This window comes from Porites lutea, chromosome 2 (genome assembly GCF_958299795.1).
Source record: "Porites lutea chromosome 2, jaPorLute2.1, whole genome shotgun sequence".
NCBI lineage: Eukaryota > Metazoa > Cnidaria > Anthozoa > Scleractinia > Poritidae > Porites > Porites lutea.
This window is the reverse complement of record NC_133202.1, coordinates 54,521,627-54,541,505: the sequence shown is the minus strand read 5'-3', so window position 1 is coordinate 54,541,505 and position 19,879 is coordinate 54,521,627. Positions and strand designations below refer to the sequence as shown.

The window sequence follows — 19,879 nt, the reverse complement described above, 5'->3', positions numbered from 1 at the left end:
GCACAGACACGAAACGTCGACCAATCAAACCTGCAATTAGCAAAGCCTGGCAATCAAGGGCTAATCGCCTTTAAAAAGTCACCACTTTAGTTTCCCTTGCAGCTTGTTTCAAAGTTTTGCGCAATTTTCAGGTGACCGCAGAACGTGTGTTTAGTGTTTTTATATCATTAAATCAGTTAGTGACTATTTCAATGAAGGCGGTCAGTCTTGTTTTGCTACACAAGCTCCGTCAAGTCACGTAATTTTACAGACATGTGTGAACCGTACAAGCGGTCGCAATCTTTGTACGTATCACCGGCTTTAAACTTGATAAATTACCTTACTTTAAGGCCCTCTTTTCAGCTGTGTCGATGGATTTTTGCTAACCGTTCTTTATCAACAGTTGAAAACAACAACAACAAAAAACCCGTTGAACCTATTCGTACTCTACCCGAAAAATAGGATATAAAGTACACACCTTGTACTGTCTGAATAAGGAATTTTACTTCAATTATACTTTGACTGCAGATACGTGGCATATTATAAAAATTTTCCAAAAATTTAACATGATAGAAATAATTTCGACTTATATATTACTACTTTAAAACTTCATCACTAAAACATCTGGCCTATTATTTTTAAGTTTTATAATATAACTTCTCTTATTGACATTTTTATACAAAACTGTATAAAAATGTACAAATTGAAAACAACATCCCTCAAATACCTACTGAGTACAGTGGAACCTCGATATAACGAAGTCCTCGATATAACGCACAATTGTTTTTATCCCAGTAATGGTAAAATGTATGAAAAAGAACCTTGATATAACGAAACCTCGTTATAGCGAACAAATGTTGCCAGTCCCTTGGTCCATTGTTGTATCGAGGTTTCACTGTAGTCGAATTGGCCTGTTTCGCAAATGGCAGTTGCCTGTTTAACAATTATTCCTCGAGCCCGAATAGGCTATTGACTCAGAGGCCATGAGGGCAAAAAAACCAACTACTTGGTCAAAAATATCGAGAATAAAACAATTTTAGCTAGTTAAAGCTAGACTTTAATCCTTTTTTGCCGCCAAAGAGCCCGCCCTTTTCCCCACTAGTGGACTATAACACATAGCCTAGTAGTAGCTCAACCAATCAGAACGTAGCATTGTTAATAGACCACTAGTTGGATTTTACTTATTTCGAATAGCCCATAATACACTCTGTCTGCCCCCAAATTTTGCATAATTTATTGTCTTAAAATACTCTTGAGAAAATGCAATACTCCCAGGAGCATTTAAAAACAATGGTTTATGCAGAATTTGGGGGACAAACAGAGTGTATTATGGGGAATTCGAAAATAGAGAATGGGCTACTGCTTTCAATGATTGACTTCCACGGCAATTGTTAATTCTGTGCCAGTCCTAAACCCGTTTCTCAAACACAATATTCTAGTGGCCTGCATGGCTGTCATTCCTTTCCAAAGGAAATTCTTTTTTCACTTTTCTTCCATTACCGGGAACACCAGGTCTGAGCATGGACTAAAAAACTATAACTCTACATGCGTCGCTACTTCAGGAGTGAAAACAGGCAACTCTTCCAGCCGTTTCTGTTCCTTGGCTATTTTAAAAATGTTCCAAGCTTCATGTCGTTGCGCCTCGTCGTGTTTCTTTCGTAAAGTGAACCACAGTGCCAGAGCACATCTGCGACCCTCGCGCACTCCAGCAACTCCATGCAGATTCTCTAGGCCAGCTGAGAATGCTACAACTCTTCCACATTCTGGTTTCAGTTTGGCCTGACAATTAAACAGAACCACATGACTTACTTTCCATTTGGCCGTCTGCCATGCTGATTAAAAACTAACTACCTACTACAATTAATACAGAGCATACGTAAAAATATTCGTCCTTCAAAACGCACAGAATTGGAAAGTAGGCGCGTAAAATAGCACCATCCGTATAAACGTAAAATTTTCAAGTATAAGATTGTGAAGATTAAATGGTGAGTTTAAAAGCAACAGCAAGTTAACTACAGTTTCGAAGAGACCTGACGAAAAGAAGAAAATTGAGGTTTGAAAGGGCTCTTTGACTATCTGGTTACTTCGCCTCCACCTCCCACTCCTATCCTAACCCCTTCCTTTCTTAAGACTAGCGTAGTTTAAAAACATACAACTTTTAGTTTTCAACTTTTTCTACCCTCAGAAATATCCTATCCCACAGTTTGACTTCACGTTGGACGAGAACTACACCGCGTACACTTTTTTGACATGAAGTGTCCGTTTAGACCGTGTGGTAAAAGCCGTTTTACACAAAGAACCAGTAAAGAACCACGCATTTTTTCTCAACATCGGTCTGTACCTGAATAGATTCGTCAGGATTAGCAAACAGAAACTCTCCTCCAGTGAAGTCACCATTCAGATACAACAGCGCACTAAGAACAACAACAAAGAGTTCATAAATAATTAAAAGAAGTCTATGAATGAAAGAAAAAATCAATAACAGTTAAAAAATACAATAAACTATAAAACGCTAGGCCCAGTAGCTCGAAGGCTGTTTAGCGCGTTCCTAGAGTATCAGTTTGAGTTATGTAGCATAGTCTGGGTCTCTGATTAAAGGCTTGACTATATTATAAATTTCTTTGTAACAGAACAAGTACATAATTCGTAAACGACACAATTTCGGTTAAAATATGACTTAGAAGGCCCTTAAAATTTTTTTGGAATGACCCGGGGTCATGAAGAGGTTTTATTTGAATGGTCACGTGATAGAATTTGGTCCAAAAAAATCATCGCTACAGCCACATCCCTGTTTCTGAGGGGATAGCTAGCAGAGTGAAGATCTCTCCTCCCATTCCCCCTTTACCCTAAAAAAGCCCGATGCTCAGGCTAACTCAGAATAAGATAGATTAAGGTGGCTCGATACAGTTTTTCAGGGTCAATACCTCCCAAGCTTGAGCATAAACTACGTCGCCATAAACAAAGTTTTGGAAAAATTGCTACCACAGTTGTATTAGATAAAGATGAAAATTTGTTATGATCAGGGTTGCAACGGCATCGGAGTTGTCATAGCAACGAAATGACGCTATTACCTATTTTACTTGCAGCAGTATATCTCGGCACTGGGAACTGTTCTTAGAAAATCATTCACGGGAGCTTTTTCCTCCAATAGCAGCCTCGATGTTCGTGAAGTTTAACAAGAGCGCTTCGATACATACTAATCAAATCCTTCTTTCTAACAATCGGCTGGAGCTATCTCCCATGATCTTTCACACACGCTTTTAAAAAGATTGAAACTACTATGAGGTGAAATTTCATGTCGAAAGCGCTTCGTTTTCTACAGATAACGGCCAAACAACAATATTGTCCATTTTTTTACTGTGTTTCTAACAGTAAAAACTTTATCCCAAAATATCTCGATAACGCTCTTACAGATTTCGCTTAAACTTCACGAACATCGAGGCTGCTATTGGAGGAAAAAGCTCCCGTGAATGATTTTCGAAGAACAGTTCCCAGTGCCGAGATATACTGCTGCAAGTAAAATAGGTAATAGCGTCATTTCGTTGCTATGACAACTCCGATGCCGTTGCAACCCTGATCATAACAAATTTTCATCTTTATCTTTTACAACTGTGGTGGCAATTTTTCCAAGACTTTGTTTTTGGCGACGTAGTTTATGATCAAACTTGGGAGGTTTTGACCCTGAAAAACTGTATCGAGCCACCTTGACACAAACCCAATGTTGGGCTTGTTGTACAAACCTGAAGTCTCTCCAAGTGTAAGCTGGCGACCTTTTAGGGCAAGTGCCTTGTCCGTCACGATTGAGGATACAGTTGTCCGAATGAATAGGGTGACTTAAGTGGAATTCTTCATCGGGCGACTTCGGGTCTGAATGTGAAAACAAACACACTTGAATTTTTCTCTTACCACAGACCCTATTAAGCTGTGAACTGCGCTTTGTTTGTGGCCGCAGTGTTAACGAATGTAATGTTTCATGACTAAGAGATTTAAACGGAATAAAACGCTCAGAAACAAGAGTACGTTATTGAACCTTGCTATTATGTAAGGGTGTAACATTAAAAGAAAAAAATCTTAAAAAATCTTATTTTGTTCAAAACGCCAAATTCTTTCGAAGTTCTTGTAGTATTGTGTTCTTTTAGTTAAGATAAAAATTGCTACGTTATGGGCAATTCAAACAGCTGCAACTCGTCAAGGCTAAATGGTTGTCAATTATGTTTAGATTTGTGAATTCGGCTTCAATCCGGCTCCACTTGCAACCCCGTTCCTAGGACTGCATCAGGTTGCTCCCTTAGTCTGTTAAACTCACCTACAATCGATGAGCGGCAAACAAGATGCGTATACGAAAAATACAGCGGTGTTTCCAGTTGGAAATAATCTTCAGTAAAATGCCGAACTTTCTCGCTCAAGTTGAAGTAAAGCTCCACCTCTTCAATTGGCGCCCTTTTGTTAAGAGCTGCCTATAGTAAAGGGAAAGTAAATAAACACATCAAAAGACCCTCCTAAATACAGTGGAACCTCGATATAACGAAGTACTGGGTATAACAAACGATGTTTTCAACCCTACTGATAGTCAAATATATGAAAATAGACCTCGACATAACGAAATCTCGTTATAGCGAACAAATGTTGCGAGACCATTGGCCCTTCGTTAAATCCTAGGATTTAAAGCCGTATAGACAAACGTCACCTTTACACCAGACGTAAAGGTACAACCGACGTAACGTTACCTTATTTCCAAGAACAAGCGCCCATGCTCTTATAAACGACCTCCCCGAAGAATAAGTTCCACCACTCCCATCCTTATTACCCGAACATACAGAGGAACTACGGTCTGTGAAATTTACGCATGGTCAAAAAAGTAGGGAAACTACTGTTTAGGATGTGACATAGCAAAGAAATAGAAATGTTCGTTAAAGCAAACTGCACTAGTCCAGACCGATTAATTTTCCTTTGCTTCTTAGTAAACGGTACCTTTGCTCTGACAAAAGAAAAGAAAAAAAACAAAAAACAAAAACCTGATTGGTTGAAATAATGATTGCCACTCACCTTTGTCGCGGATAGTATATTGACACCGGAAAATGTTTCCTTATCGGTAAAAGAAAACGGTTTGTCCCCACTGTTTCTGACATCATAACCATCTCCAAGTTTAGCTGTCTTCTAGAACAGACCAAACAGATCAAGACCCAGATGTATAGCGTGACATGACCCTCACTGACCAATTGGATTGGCACTTTTCATTGCAAAACGGTTAAAATACTCAGGGTGTTACGCTTATTATCCAAGAAACTTCTTTAATTAATCGCGAACGGATAGTACATGAAGGAAAATCAAAGTTCCGCTTTCAAATTGACTGTTGAAATATTCCCTACGGTAACTTCGTTCCAAATACGTAATGATGATCAGACGAGTATTGATGACGGCGACTGTTGGCGGCTCGACGTATCTCACCGGTATCTAACCCTTCGACGAAGAGAAGAAGCTCTATATTGCCTAATTTCAAACCGTGGGGGGCTGGGTACGAGACCGTTTATTATGGGATAAACAACCAGAGACCCACAAAAGTCAGAAGGAGGAAACCGAGATTTATAAAATCCTCAAGTTTGGTGTTGATCGGGCATATATTGAACGAGATACAGCTATTCAAAAATTCACTAAAAAATATGAGGAGCCATGGTTATGCAAAGACTTCCGAACAGTTTGTTCGGCAATCCATACATCTCTTAGTAAATTTTCAAGTTTTTAAATAGCTCTATCTTGTTCAATATTCACCCGATTAACACCAGAGTCAGACATGGGAATTTTCTTTAGCTCAATGTTCTCGTTATGACCCTGTGGCTCTGGTGTTGTTTATCCCATAATAAACGGGCTCGTACCCAGCCCTACTCGATTTAAAATTAGGTAATTTCCGATTCCCTGAAGAACACTACTTAAGGTGACTCGACCCAGTTTTTTTGGGGGGGTACCATCCTACTTTGAAGCTCTCTGGTATCCCCACCTTTACTTTTATCGTAAGTCTAACACATAGAATGGATAACATATAGATCAATCTACATTATAACATAAAATTTTTGGCGATCGGAGTAAATGTCACGTGGTTATAATGCCACGCGCCTTTGAGGTCTGAGTCGAAAATCTGCTGTTGCCGGCATTTTTTCGTGAAAATCTCTCGGCTACACATAGTGCGCATTAGTGCCTTGCGCTGAACAGAGTTTCACCAAAATCGCAAAGACCCAATTCGAGAAATTCAGCGGTTTCCATATTTAGGTCATAATTTATGCGAAAATGATAAGCAAACTTTACACGGATTATATCTAAGAAACTGAGATTCATCTCTGTATTTTGGGCATCCTTATAACAGATGGGTCCTTGCAAGTCAGCGAAACGCTTTAGGGCCTTGTAAATGCGCGCGATTTCGAGCAAAGCAAACATATAGAAATTATAGTTTTCGCTATTTGTTGACGTTTGTCAGCGTTTAAGAGTCCTTCTCACGAAAAAAGCATTTTCTTAAAAATTCGTAGTTTTTTATCCTTCAAATTTTTTCAGGACCACAATTGATTAACTAACTACCCGGACTCTGAATTTCATGGTCATTGAAAAACTGTGGTTTGCTCGCAATCGCGCGCATTTACAAGGCCCTAAAGCGTTTCGCTGACTTGCAAGGACCCATCTGTTATAAGGATGCCCAAAATACAGAGATGAATCTCAGTTTCTTAGATATAATCCGTGTAAAGTTTGCTTATCATTTTCGCATAAATTATGACCTAAATTTGGAAACCGCTGAATTTCTCGCATTGGGTCTTTGCGATTTTGGTGAAACTCTGTTCAGCGCAAGGCACTAATGCGCACTATGTGTAGCCGAGAGATTTTCACGAAAAAATGCCGGCAACAGCAGATTTTCGACTCAGACCTCAAAGGCGCGTGGCATTATAACCACGTGACATTTACTCCGATCGCCAAAAATTTTATGTTATATTGTAGATTGATCTATATGTTATCCATTCTATGTGTTAGACTTACGATAAAAGTAAAGGTGGGGATACCAGAGAGCTTCAAAGTACGATGGTACCCCCCCCCCCCAAAAAAAAAACTGGGTCGAGTCACCTTAAAATGCAAGTGAGCTTTTTCAAAGGACAAAGAGGAAAACTCCAATTAAGATCAAGCGACTAAAAACACCAACCACCACCGACTGAACTGCGTATTTCGACCGTTCGATTTGACTGAAGGCGATCTCAGTTACGGAAAAACGGGCATCAAAAAACATGCAACTCGTCTTGTAACATTGCTGCAAAAACGAGTTGAATAGCGATGTTGCGCGTTTAACCACCCACATCAAACCTGTCTTGTAACAAATCAGGTTGCTTACAGGTTTGAACGTGGGCGGTAAAACGGCCAGCATCACTTTAAAACTTGCTTTGCAGCAATGTTGTAAAACAAGTTGCGGGTCTTTGTTGCCCGTTTGACTGAAGCTTAAAGGAGGCTTCCGCTGGAAGTTTTTAGGCTTTACTTTGAAATTGTTAGTTAATTTCATTTCAATACTACTACAATTCCCGATTAATGAATACCCTTCCAAAATGATAAGCTGAACACATTGAGTATTTTAACAGTAAGACCTCGCGGTAACATGGAAACGAAGAGATCAAACAAGAGGTCATGTTTAGTACTCCTTCGTTTAGCTACAGATGGTACGGGTGTAACTAATTGAAACTTATCAAAGAATGATTCTTTATCCTAAAATCTATCTGCGGTGGATTGAAAGATCACTTGCTGCAATGGCAAGACCACTGCAAAGACATAACAAAAAATACAATTTGATTAAAACACTTTTTAATTCAATTTGCTAACTTCTTCAAGATTTAGTTCAAGTAACTTTCAGTTTGTTACAATGGTTTACCGTCAAATTACGAAAACACACGGTAAATAATTTTAACTTAGACCGAGGTTTAAGAAAAACAGTTCACATTTAGATTCGTTTGTAGCTGGGTTTTTTCAAGGAAATTGTACATTTTATGTTTTCAAGCTCGTCCTTCAAGCCTTTTTGACATTTTTTATAGCACAGAGTGTTATGGTATTAGGCTTAGAATCCAGTTTTGTTGAATATCGTCCAAGCTCTGTTTTTATAATCAATCGTTTTTCTCTATTACAGTGCCTTTGGTGAAAATCTTGGTTTACTAATTTTACGAGGGTCATGTCGTTATTGTTTAAGATTATTTACGTCACAAGCTGGCAACAACCATATAAGAAGTATTGTGGCATACATTGGTTAGAAAACTAGCGCTGCCAATGGAGAGGGGTGGGGGAGGGGAAAGGGAAGCTGCCTTTGTGAGTTGTATCACACATAGTTTCATTGTGTTATTTTCAAAATTATTGAAACTTTGATCTTGAATGCAAACATAACAAATCCAAAACAGCTTTCTGGGCCTCAAAACTTAGCTGGACGTTCAGGCTACTAACAGTGGTGTAAGGAATTTTTTTATGTGAATACACAACTAGCTTCTTGCTAAATCTTAATGAGAGTTGCCAGCTTGTGGTTTGCGTTTACTATTGCTTACAATAAGGAGGCAGCAAAATCTGTGTAGTCACTAAATGAAAACAAAATAATTTAAAACATGAAAATGTGAAATATGAATATACAACCCGTAGACAAGCAATGAACTATTAATTGAATGTCAATAAATTACTTGCAAAAAAAACAGTGTGGTAAACGGCACAAAAATTTAATATTAAATCATTTACATTCAAAAATTGTGATAATTTTGAATAATTTCAGATTCTTGATTTTTATTGTTAACGTATTTTCATTCATTTATAGATAATAATTATTTTATTTAATACATTCACCACTACTCTTTTTTTAAATTTTTGTTCATATTTTGTTTATGTACATAATGAGATTTTGCTAACAACTTTGAAAATCATTTTAAATGACTTCTGTGTTATTCATAAGAGCATATCATTCTGAGTGGGACTTTATAATGCGACTTTTAATTTTTTTTCCTTGCAGAGAAGTGTCCGATTAGAAAGAGTTGACTGGAAATATTGGAAATAAATCATATTATTACAGTGCATGTAATATCAAGTCGCTTTTTCTTGCACATCATGTGCTGCATTGAATGAATGATTTTTAATTTATCCCTTTCAAGGTCTTTCACAAAAAGAAATAAAATCGGATGATAAGTGTTATAATATCACCAACTCAGGAACAGTGAACACCTGTAATTTTTCAGGAATGTTGATTGAGTTACAAACCCTGAGAGAATGCAGCCTTGTACATGTGTGAATCAAATGATGATGCAAACTCATGGTGAAGATCTAACGCATTTAACAAATAAGCAGCGATTAAGGTGAAGAAAACGAACTGCATACCTCAGCAAGTTTGATAAGCATTTTACATTCTTCTTCTGTTGCCATGCCATCCACTGCAACCCTTGCAGTCCCATTCAAATCTTTCTCAGTCATTAAGATCCTTGACCCCTTTACAAAGAAGAGAAAGGAAGAAAGTTCAGATACCCCCTACAGTGCTAGTGTGGATACAACATTCCTTAGCCTAAGAAACAGCCAACATTTTTCTAGCCAACACTGGTTTCTTTGCAAAATGACATCTGAAGAATGTCATTTCCAGTAAGAACTAACAGCCAACATAAAGGATTGGCTCCTTAATTTGTTTTAATACGTTGACTACTTTTCACCCAAAATTACAGTCTTTACAGAAAGATTCTTTCAAATGTTGCTGAAACGTTATAAGTTTTCTCCTCAAAACAGCTGCTTACTTCAAATTTTATTTCCCTATATAACCCCTGTAACCCACCAAGTCTTAAATGCACAACACAACTAGATTGATTCTAAGTTCTATGTTCTATGTTTCTCTCAAGGTACATTGTATCGATAATGATGATATTGAATATAACCATAGATCTTAGTATTCACCTTATATCTGTCAAATTTAACAACATCTTGTGGATTCTGAACTGGTGATTCTTTCTTGATGGGCCCCAGTCCCCAAAGCTTCTCTAATGAGTAAACATTCTCTTCATCTTGCATCAAGTCCTTAAACGAAAGCAAAACTTATAGCAGAGCTGCATGTACTCATGACAAACGAACAAATTAAGCATAACTTACAGCAGAGCTAATCATGCCAAAGGAATAGAAATGACGAAACTTTAGGTAGAACTGCACACCAAAAGCAGTAGCAAACTTATATCAGAGTCCGACGCACCAAAAGTAGGTGCATTTACAAGTGTTAGTAGCACCAAGGATAATGAAATCTTAGCTTGTCACCTAAATGTATCCATCCAAAAACTTCTGAGATATGTGGCCAGCTGTACAACTGTGTGGATGGATGGTCAGATGATGAAGGGTCATCCATTCAGGGTTCGAAAAAATCTTGAATTCCAGCTTGTCCTTTGTTCAAGCTGTCTTCACATTTTGATGATTATTTTTGTTAGAGGATGACTTGCCTTGACCCTCGAACACTGGGCAAGTGAGTTTTCTACCAAGTAGTGCACCACTTGTGGTGAGCTAGAAGCTCAGACACTCTAATAAAGTTTTTGATTGATTGATTTCAAAGTTTACTTGCCCAGCAAGAAAATCTACTTGTCTGAGACTAGTGGACAGGACTTTTTTTTAGCCCTGCCATTGATCTGAATCACATGACCGCATCTCGGGCTAACATCCACTACCCATAGAGGTTACGTTACTATTATTATCATTATAGTTTCTTTTTTATTTTAATCAAAATGGATTGTTTTAATTGAAATGAAATGTTTTTAACTCAAAAAAATTTTTTTTAAATTAAATGAATTTTTTCTAATCAAAAATAAGTGTTTTTTTTAACAAAAGGTATTGTAATAGTGTTTTGATGGAAAAAATTTTTTTTGAGTGAATTTATTGGAAATAGGATTTTAATAGCTAGCATTAATTTTTGTGATCAATAAAATATGTTCAATTTAAAATTTATTAAAAAATTATTATTATTATTATTACTATTATTAAGTTGACAGTGAGCCACATGATAATTAATCTTCCAGATGCAACTGTAGCTACATGTATAAGAGTTGATAAACATTTCCCTGTAACATAATTATAATGGTCTGCAGGTCCAACTGAACACATTACAGATTTAGATCCATGTAATTGACATTATTCATGAGCTCACCTCAATGTTTACATCTTCAGGTTCATCACCTTTTCCATCATGAAACCATGTATCACTGTCATCAAAATCAGCTTCAGCCATATAAACATCAGCCATTTGCAGCAGCTTACGCTCTATTGCTGTTTCTTTGAAATGGCGAATGGCATCCTAAAATCAAACAATGTGTCACCACAATCACATGTGACAATGGATGTTCTGAGTGGTCTACAACACCCCTCCACGCTCTGGTCTGAGAAAATATTGCAGCAATGTATGTTTGGAACAGTACATTGCTATTACATAAGCCAGGCACACATTTCTAATTATTATTTTTTAATTATTAGATGTACTTAATTTGACATCTGTGCTTATATGAGTCAACACTGCTTTTTAACCCATAATCAGTAGAGTACTGAGTAAGTATGCAAAGATATTTTATCTAACATATAACATAATGATGAAACTGCATAAAATGTTTGGCATACATGTATGCCAATGTCAAAATCAACATCTGCATGCTCATAAAGTTTGAAATAAAAAGAAGTAAAGCTAACACAGTGAATGAGGAGAGGAATTTACTATGAAAACCTAAATCCCTTCACTCCACTTGATCATCCAAATCAATATTTTGAAAAACAATATCATGTCAAGTATTAAAGAGCAAAAAGTACCACAATAAAGTACTGATGGGGAAATTTCATTGGAATGCATGGCCAAACTATAGGATTTTGCCTCAAAGACCTGAAAGCACATGTATAGTGTCGAAGGACAACAATTGGATTGACTGTTTTGTTTATGGTTCTGCATGATAGTAATAATGGCCTTTAACTATACTAACTTAATACAATGTAAATAGTCTGGAACTTTTCTTGTAAAGAATAAATGGGAAAACCTTGACACTTACTGTAAAGAGAGGTTTTCTGTGCATGTTTGAGGAAATATTTTAAACACTCATGTACATGTACACCATGTGCACAACACAGAAATAACAGATATTGATTGAAAATAGCTTAAGATGCAGCTTTACCCTTCGAGCTGTTATTTTTATGCCATCATTTCCAAGTTGATGATGAAAGAATCTGAGATTGTCAATCATTGTATCATCATCTGGATCAAACAATAAATAAGATGCAGCACAACTAGCGGCTTCCCAGAGCTTGTCCACTGAAAAAGAAATCATAAGACTCTTAATTAAACCAAGCAAAAAGGATATTAACTGCAATGGAGAGGCTCCACCTGAAATAGGTACCCTTTTTCATGCTTTAGGTATATGAAAGGGTAGGGATTTCACTAATCAAAGTATTATCAAAGGTTGGGAAATCTGACAATTCTGTATGTAGAAAAAGGCTCAAAAGGGCTTACAGATGCATTTTTTTGACTTTAAAAAAATAGAGAAAATTACTCATGTTTTTAAGACAATGGATTTACAGTAGTTAAAAGGGATGAAATGTTCTAAGCTAGGTATGTGAAAGGGGTGACGTTTCTGTCAAAGAATTAGTGGTATTATAAAAGCTAGGACAAGGGTTTGGGGTTGGACCTCCCAGGATAAACCTTTGATGGATAGATCGGCAACAACCCCCCCCCCCCCCCCCCCCCCCAAGAGATGTAGGGAAATTGAATAAAACAGACAGGGGCTGATCACCCTTCGTGATGAACCCGTAAAAAAAGGAAGAGAAAGGAAAACACATTTTAATAATCATCTATATGGGTTGCAATTGGTACATGTAGCACAGGGAATCCAGTTGGTTATCTTCCTCTTGTTGAGTCCAAAGGAGTTCTTAGGGCCCCAAAAGAGATAGGATTTTTTGGAAACTTGGATGGTTTAAATCTGGGATTTTTATGTCAAATGGGTATAATGTTGTGCCCAATCAATGGGCTGATTTAGCAACAGAATGGGAACGTAAGTTGACAACGCTGCAGGCAAATCAAACAACTGGCTTGACCAATGCCAGAGTGAAAAAGTGGGCACCGGAAGTCTCATTCAGTCCTAGCTCTGCATGCTTTCCCATAATCAACTGACATTCCCATTCTGTTGCTAAATCAGCCTATTAAATCCTAATTCATGGATTCATTTTCTTTAATTCCAGTATGGGATTTTTCCATCTTATTGGTAAATTCTTACTCAATCTTAATTCCCTGGTGAGCCACTCCCTTATTTGGCCTAAACGAATATGTACCACTGAACAGGGGAAGATCTGGAAACCTTTAAAAGAGTTTGAAGGTTGGCAATAAGCAGTCTACATAAGTGCCAACATTTTTTCCTGACTTAATTCAAATTTCATGATGGTAGATTAAAAAAAATTACTGAAATTTGTATGCAAAATGAAATAAATGAGGATCGTGAAATAAGGTTATTTGTCTTAAACAGGGGGCACACCCACACCCAAACTTTCTTTGAAAGCCTCTCCCCCACCAGATCTATTCACACGCCATTACTGCCCATGGCCATGTGGAATCACAACCCTTGTCTGCGGAGATCACTCATCCGCCTTCAGTCAAAAATACACAAGTTAAATAGATATTTCAAACCACACCCAAATGAGCCTTACTGAGCATAGACATTGGGTATTCCACGGGTCCGAATACTGGTTACCAGGCTACACAGTAAATAAACAGGACCAGAAGTGTCTCTGAACCCTCATCCCTATCCAAAATGTTGGTAAACTATCTGGTTTAGTTTCCTATCAGTAAAAGAATGATTTGTAATCATGACCTGTAAAATGTGACCTGTAGAAGAAACCTCTACCTAAAATAAGGGCCATTTAAGTCTGACCAAAAAAGCAAAAACAATTTTACAATTGGGCAATTCCAGAAAATATCCACACCCAACCACGGACGGCTTCTGCCTTCGGAAATTCCAAAATGCGTTACCCCCTCCCCCCCCCCCATGCCCTCAGAATTCCATAATCGTGACCCCCTCCTCCCCTTCAGAATTTCAGTTTTTATTTGGAAGTACATTTTCAACCTAGCAACGCCTATATGAACAAACGAACTTGAATTTATGCCTCCTCAAGGCTGTGATCTAGCGGCGCCAGGCGACAAGCTTTACTCTACAGCGACAAGAAAAACCCACCGCTAGCGGCCAGGCTGTGCAAACTCCTTTTTAAGTCCGAATTTGGCTATAAAAATAAACACCACTCACGGTAATTTTACTCCTCTTTGTTTTCTTGTGCTGTTTTGACGTTTACAAAGCAAAATAGCTCAAATTCAGACTGTTGAAATCTTTCGGCGGTCAAATACACCGTCGAGTCTTGTTGCGTCCTTTTATAGGTCATGTAGTGTGCATGAAAACCCTGACAGGCGTTCCTTGGAAGCAAGGAACTGGTGCAAGTTATTTCAGTTTTACAAGAAATTCATCAAGGTAAATGTAAACCCACGTTTTACTGTTCACCTCTATAAGTTATGATTGTAAACACATGTCTGATCTATCGAGTCTTGTCTTCTGCTTCCGCGGTCATACGTTCGTGGTTTATTTACGAACTACAAAAGTCCACAATAGCATTTTCAAGGAACTCACTCTACACTTTCTACTCCAGAAATCCCACCTGTGGAATTCCCCCATGCCTTCGGATTTCCAATCGTAAATACCCCCCATGCCCTCAGAATTCCATAATTGTGAACCCCCCCCTCCCGTTCGGAAATCCTAAAAGCCGTCCGTGGTATAGTATGGATATTTACTGGAATCGCCCATTTGGCAGAATTTTCTGTGATAAAAAGTCAATGCCTTACCTTGATAATAAGCCATCTGAAGATAATTAAAATGTCTTGCAAGATAGTTCCGAACATAGATTCCCTTAACTTTTCTGAGCTTATCTGGGCATCTAGTGCGACATTTCAAGACATCAACATGTACACCAAACAGACCAGACCTGCTTAAGATCTTGTTCTGCTCTCGTTCCTCTTCACATATAGTCTTACAATTTTCATAAGCAATGTAATACTCCTTTAAAGCCTCTTCAAAAGTCTGGATGGCTTCATGCCACTGTTCTTGTTCATATAATTTGGCAGCATTAAAGTAGTTCTCTTGGTGCACTGTAGGCTCTAAGGAATTGATACCAGCTTCCTCTACTCCCGGCATTTTTCTGTAGATATGGACGTTCTCAGCCATGGTTTTATCCTGTGCTTGGATCTCAGTGCATGTGTACGCAGCTCTTGCTGCATCCACCAACCTTCCCACCTAAAATATAATGCAGGTGAACCCTTGTAAACATTCTATTTCACTCTTTTTTGTCGAGTACATTTTGCTATAGCCTACTGAATACAAGCATTTATAAGGGTTCATGAATCCTTGTTTACAATTTTTGTACCATTAGCATACATGTACATTCAAGTACCCTGATCAGTCTCTGATCAAGCTATGAAAGAGACTGAAAGCATGTGACAGAAACAAGAATGATTTTTATTGAGAGACTTGATGTCTTTGTTAGAGGTTCGGCAAACTGATGAGGGGGCGGTTGGAGGGTACATTTGACATTTATTTACAGTTTTGCAAAGAACTAGCTATCTGTTGCATTTGCGAGTTATTTATTTACGCAGAGTCTCCTAAACATGCTCTTCATCCACTGTGTATCTGTCACATAGTATTTACAGGTAAGTCTTGTAATAAGACATTTCGAGATGGAAGCATCTATGACAGCTGCCTGGTGTATTTTGTTCCAATGGTAATGCACGTTTTCGGCTTCAGCCCCCCTGGGGTAGCACCCCAGGCCAACCAGGGGAATATGTTCGTGAAAACAAGGGGATGGATTGGTTTCTGCCCTTTCCTTTTAAGTTCAAAGGAAAGGGGGAAGGGGGGGGGGAGGGAATTCCCAGGGGGGGCACTCAAGTCTATGTTGAGCTGTGCCGTTGAGGCCTTCAAACCCTGACCCTGTTTAAGACAAAAATTGCTCATTTCGCTACCCTGTTTAAGACAGGAGACGCCACTTTCTGACCCTGATTTGTATTGTTTTGCATACCGAATTAAGTAATTTTTCCTACTAAAATCGTGGAAATGGATATTTAGGAAAAAATATTGGTATTGCATTAATGTAGACCGCTCATTGCAAGTCTTCACACTCTTTGAAAGGCTTCCAGTCCAAAAAGACTGTTCAAGATGCTTAATAGTGAAATTGCATACCCTGTGTGACACTTAAGACCTTGAAACCCATACCCTGTTCAGCGGCACATACCTGTATAGGCCAAATAAGGGAGTGAGGCTTTGAGGCTTAGGATATCAGGGGGATTTTCCATTGAGAAGCAGTTGAACCAACGGACTTTTTGTTATTCCCCCATTCCTGGGGGGAATTATCAACTTTGCTCCACCAATTATACAATCCCCCTGGGTAACCTGGGGTCTGACCCCAAGGGGAAGCCAATGACATTTGCCATTTGCATAACAAGATATGACAAAATATGAACAAATCCACATCCGTGTGCGTTATTTGTTTATGAATTGAAATACATATGTAGTAAACAACAAATCATACACTTATGACCCACCTTGTAGTAAGCAAACTGCAGATAAGCATACGTCTTCCTTGATTCAAAATCATTCTTCACTGCTGCAGAAACCTTTGTCCGTTTTCCAAGATATTTTTCCCTGCATTGTTGTGAACACTTGTGAGAATAAATAATGTAGCGATAGTAGTCTAGCTCGAAATCACTTATCAAGTTATGAGAAGACGAAGCTCTGAATCTATCCCTACATCGAGATCTGCAGTGAATTTTCACTTCTTTCTCGTGATTGTAGTCAGCAATGGCTTTCTCGAATAAATCAACAGCTTCATTCCACTTCTCATTGCTGTACGCATGTCTCGCATCCGAGTACAGTTCGTCGTAGGCCGCAGATTTTAAACGATGCAATTTGTCACCGGCGAGAAATGTCACAGAAAAACCGCTCAGTACGAACCAGAATGAAAACCATGCGGCCATTCTCTCGCAGGAACATCCAGGCGATATAAAAGAGATTTTGTTCTCTGAGAAAATGCACAGTCCACTTTTGTGAAGTTGGCGGGTAATCGGACACTTCAATCTTAGGTCCACCAATCAAAACACGAGTTTGCCGGTGTTTTGCTTTTCAAGGACACTTTGTTCGAGAAGTTGGCTTTTTGCTCATAAATATTTTAGTATATGCTGTGTTCGTTTTTCGGTTGAAGAGACAAGAAATGACACGAATAAAATTTAACTAATGAAGTCAATCGCCGTGAAATAATTCTGTGACAGAGGCTTACATTTCAACAGCTGGATTGTTAAAAACTATTAACTTGCTATCAACTTGTGGTTCAAAGAAAAAAAAAACAATAGAAGAAAATTAGATTTTAATTGTAAGCAAATTTCTCCTGTCTCGCTCCTCTAAAATCAAATTAAATCTATTCACGGCACGTTGTGTTGTGACCCACCGTAATTAAAAGTTGCGTGACATTGGGAGTTCAGCGCCAGCCGTTCGAAAGCCTGGTCTGAGTGGCCGAGCATGGGCCGAACATTTACGACAAGTTTACGACAAAGGCAACTAGAAGCGATTAGAAAAGTGAGTGCCAATATTTGTAAAACAAATAAAAAGGAAAACAAAAGAAAAAGAAAAGAGGGGTTGTGAGACTTTTTCTGGTGTGGGGGTGTAATTGGAGCGAACAGGTACCAAGACGGCTCAATTCACATTCTAAATTTTAACTTCTTTATTTTTTTTAACAAGTCCACAGAAGTTTCAAATTTTTCTGGTGTGGGTGTAATTGGATCGAGCGAACAGGTGCCAAGACGGCTCAGAAGTTTCAAATTAATCAAATTACTTTAAATTCAAAAATACTTGCCTGTACATACAAATACCCTCTGCTCGCATATAACTTGGCTAATCGAGGCGGGCAGACAAAAACATAAAGTATTATAACATAGCGCGCGTGCTTGCCCTATATAAGTCCTATTGAGCCGCTATGAACAAAATCTTTATTTACGCACGCCCGTGTGTAAATAAGATGTCGTAAGCATTTTGTTTTACCTGGCTGCAGAGTTGTCGTCTTTTAAGCTGCTGTACATGTGCAGTTTTCCTTCTCTTTAAAATATGGAAGAAACCAGCGAAGAACTGCCCGATTTTTCTATCGGCATTGACCTTTTAGGTCCTGATCCAACAAGCAGCAAAAATTGAGCCGAATTAAAAAAACTCGCATGTTGCGCGTTTCGCAAATTTGTCGGAAGACCAGCTGCAGCAAATTTTGGCCGAAAGACATTTACTGGGAACAGAACAGACACCAACTGGTCATCAACAACATTAAGAGGTTAAATTTCCGTTGTTATTGTTGTTTTTAAATTTGTTACACACTTTTGTTATCTGCGGACAATCCGACTGAAGCAGGAAGATTTCTCTGGCAATAACAACACAAATTACACAAGAAGACATAAATTTATTACTCACAAAAACAACTGGTGCCAGGTCTTCTCAAGAAGCCGTAATGACCAGCCAATGTTTGTAAATGAATATGAGTTTAAAGAAGGATGACAGTCGTCTTCGCTAAAAACATGTTTTCTGGATTTCGCTGAGCAAAACGTGAACATCTTTTCAGCAAATCCAAACCATACTCCACGACTTCTTACGAACATGTTAGTATTTTCACTTTAGGTGAACTTTAAGACTCTTTTACCTTTGTTTCTGCTTAGTTTCCATTGATCGTTAACGAATAAAGAAGCAAATTTTCTTTCTCAGTTTTACAGAAAAGCTACAGAAAAAATATTTTCATTCAAACTAGATGATTGTGGTGTGTTCGTAATCAGCCAATAGAAGCGTTTGTTATTGTGTAGCGCGTTAGGAGAATTTTGTAGTTAATCAAAAAGCAAGCATTTTTGTCAGCTATGTTATAAAAGAATTTGCTCATGCTTTTAGCTGTGCGTATATCGAGTTATGGATGCACTTGGGAAGTTTGGAGAGCACTCAAGAAGCTAGAGTTGCACTCGGCTATCGCCTCGTGCAACTCTTACGCATCTTTCGTGCTCTCCAAACTTCCCGCGTGCATCCATAACTCGATATACGCACGCTAAGCATGAACAAATTCTTAAATTTACTTGGGTGAAATTAAGAAAAGGGAAAGAAAAGAAAGATAGATCTATATAAATTGACACAAGAAGATGGACAGAAGTTCTTCTTGACTATAAAGACCTGATCAGCAAAAATGACAAGTAGACATATTAAATACTGCCATAAGAATCAGTTTACTTAAGATAACTCTCCTCTGGTTTCCGTGTTTCAATATTGAAGTGCGTGCGCATTTTGCCCTCACAAACAGCTTCCTTGTTGAGTGCATTTAATATTCTGAGAATCTCGGAAAGATAGCATTAAACTGGACTATGGTTCATTGGCAAGCGGTATTCTATTTGAAAATATCAAAAGTTTAATAACCTCAATAATATTAGCTCTAGAGTGTTATATTATTTCTTTTCAATAGCTTTGATGTTTTTATCTGACTTTTTATCTGACTGTTTTGACTGACTTGGGGGGTACGTTTTTGGGCCGTCGTACAAACTGGGAGGGGGGGAGTTTTGGATATAGACACCCTCTGGAGGGGGGGGGGGTATTTGTAATATGTCTTATTCAGTTAAAAAATCACTGCACAATTTGAATTCTTCATTTTTCTAGAAATCCATAGAAGTCTCAAATTAAATCATTAAATTACAATGTAAATTCAGCATACATGACATACAAAACATCTTCTGCTTGGCTCCCGCATATAGCTTGGCTAATCGACATGTAATCAAGGCGGGCACAGGAAAACATAAAGTAATTTACAATTATGAAATTAAGAAGAGGAA

General features: G+C 38.2%; 1 protein-coding gene across 2 annotated transcripts; it reads right to left on the bottom strand.

Annotated features, from left to right (window-relative positions):
• Window positions 1–455: 455 nt before the first annotated feature.
• On the bottom strand, window positions 456–17,245 carry LOC140929066 (prolyl 3-hydroxylase 1-like). 2 transcript variants are annotated; one of them, XM_073378904.1, is made up of 11 exons: window positions 16,589–17,245; window positions 14,840–15,287; window positions 12,138–12,274; window positions 11,132–11,278; window positions 9,904–10,023; window positions 9,343–9,450; window positions 5,026–5,133; window positions 4,286–4,436; window positions 3,720–3,846; window positions 2,321–2,393; window positions 456–1,758 (listed from the first exon to the last, which is right to left on the bottom strand). In XM_073378904.1, exons 1-11 carry the CDS (start codon window positions 17,018–17,020, stop codon window positions 1,513–1,515), a joined length of 2,097 nt encoding a protein of 698 aa, XP_073235005.1. In that variant the 5' UTR covers window positions 17,021–17,245; the 3' UTR covers window positions 456–1,512. The 2 variants fall into 2 exon arrangements, with proteins under 2 accessions (XP_073235005.1, XP_073235004.1); XM_073378903.1 differs by having other exon boundaries at window positions 5,026–5,136; window positions 16,589–17,242.
• Window positions 17,246–19,879: the final 2,634 nt, after the last annotated feature.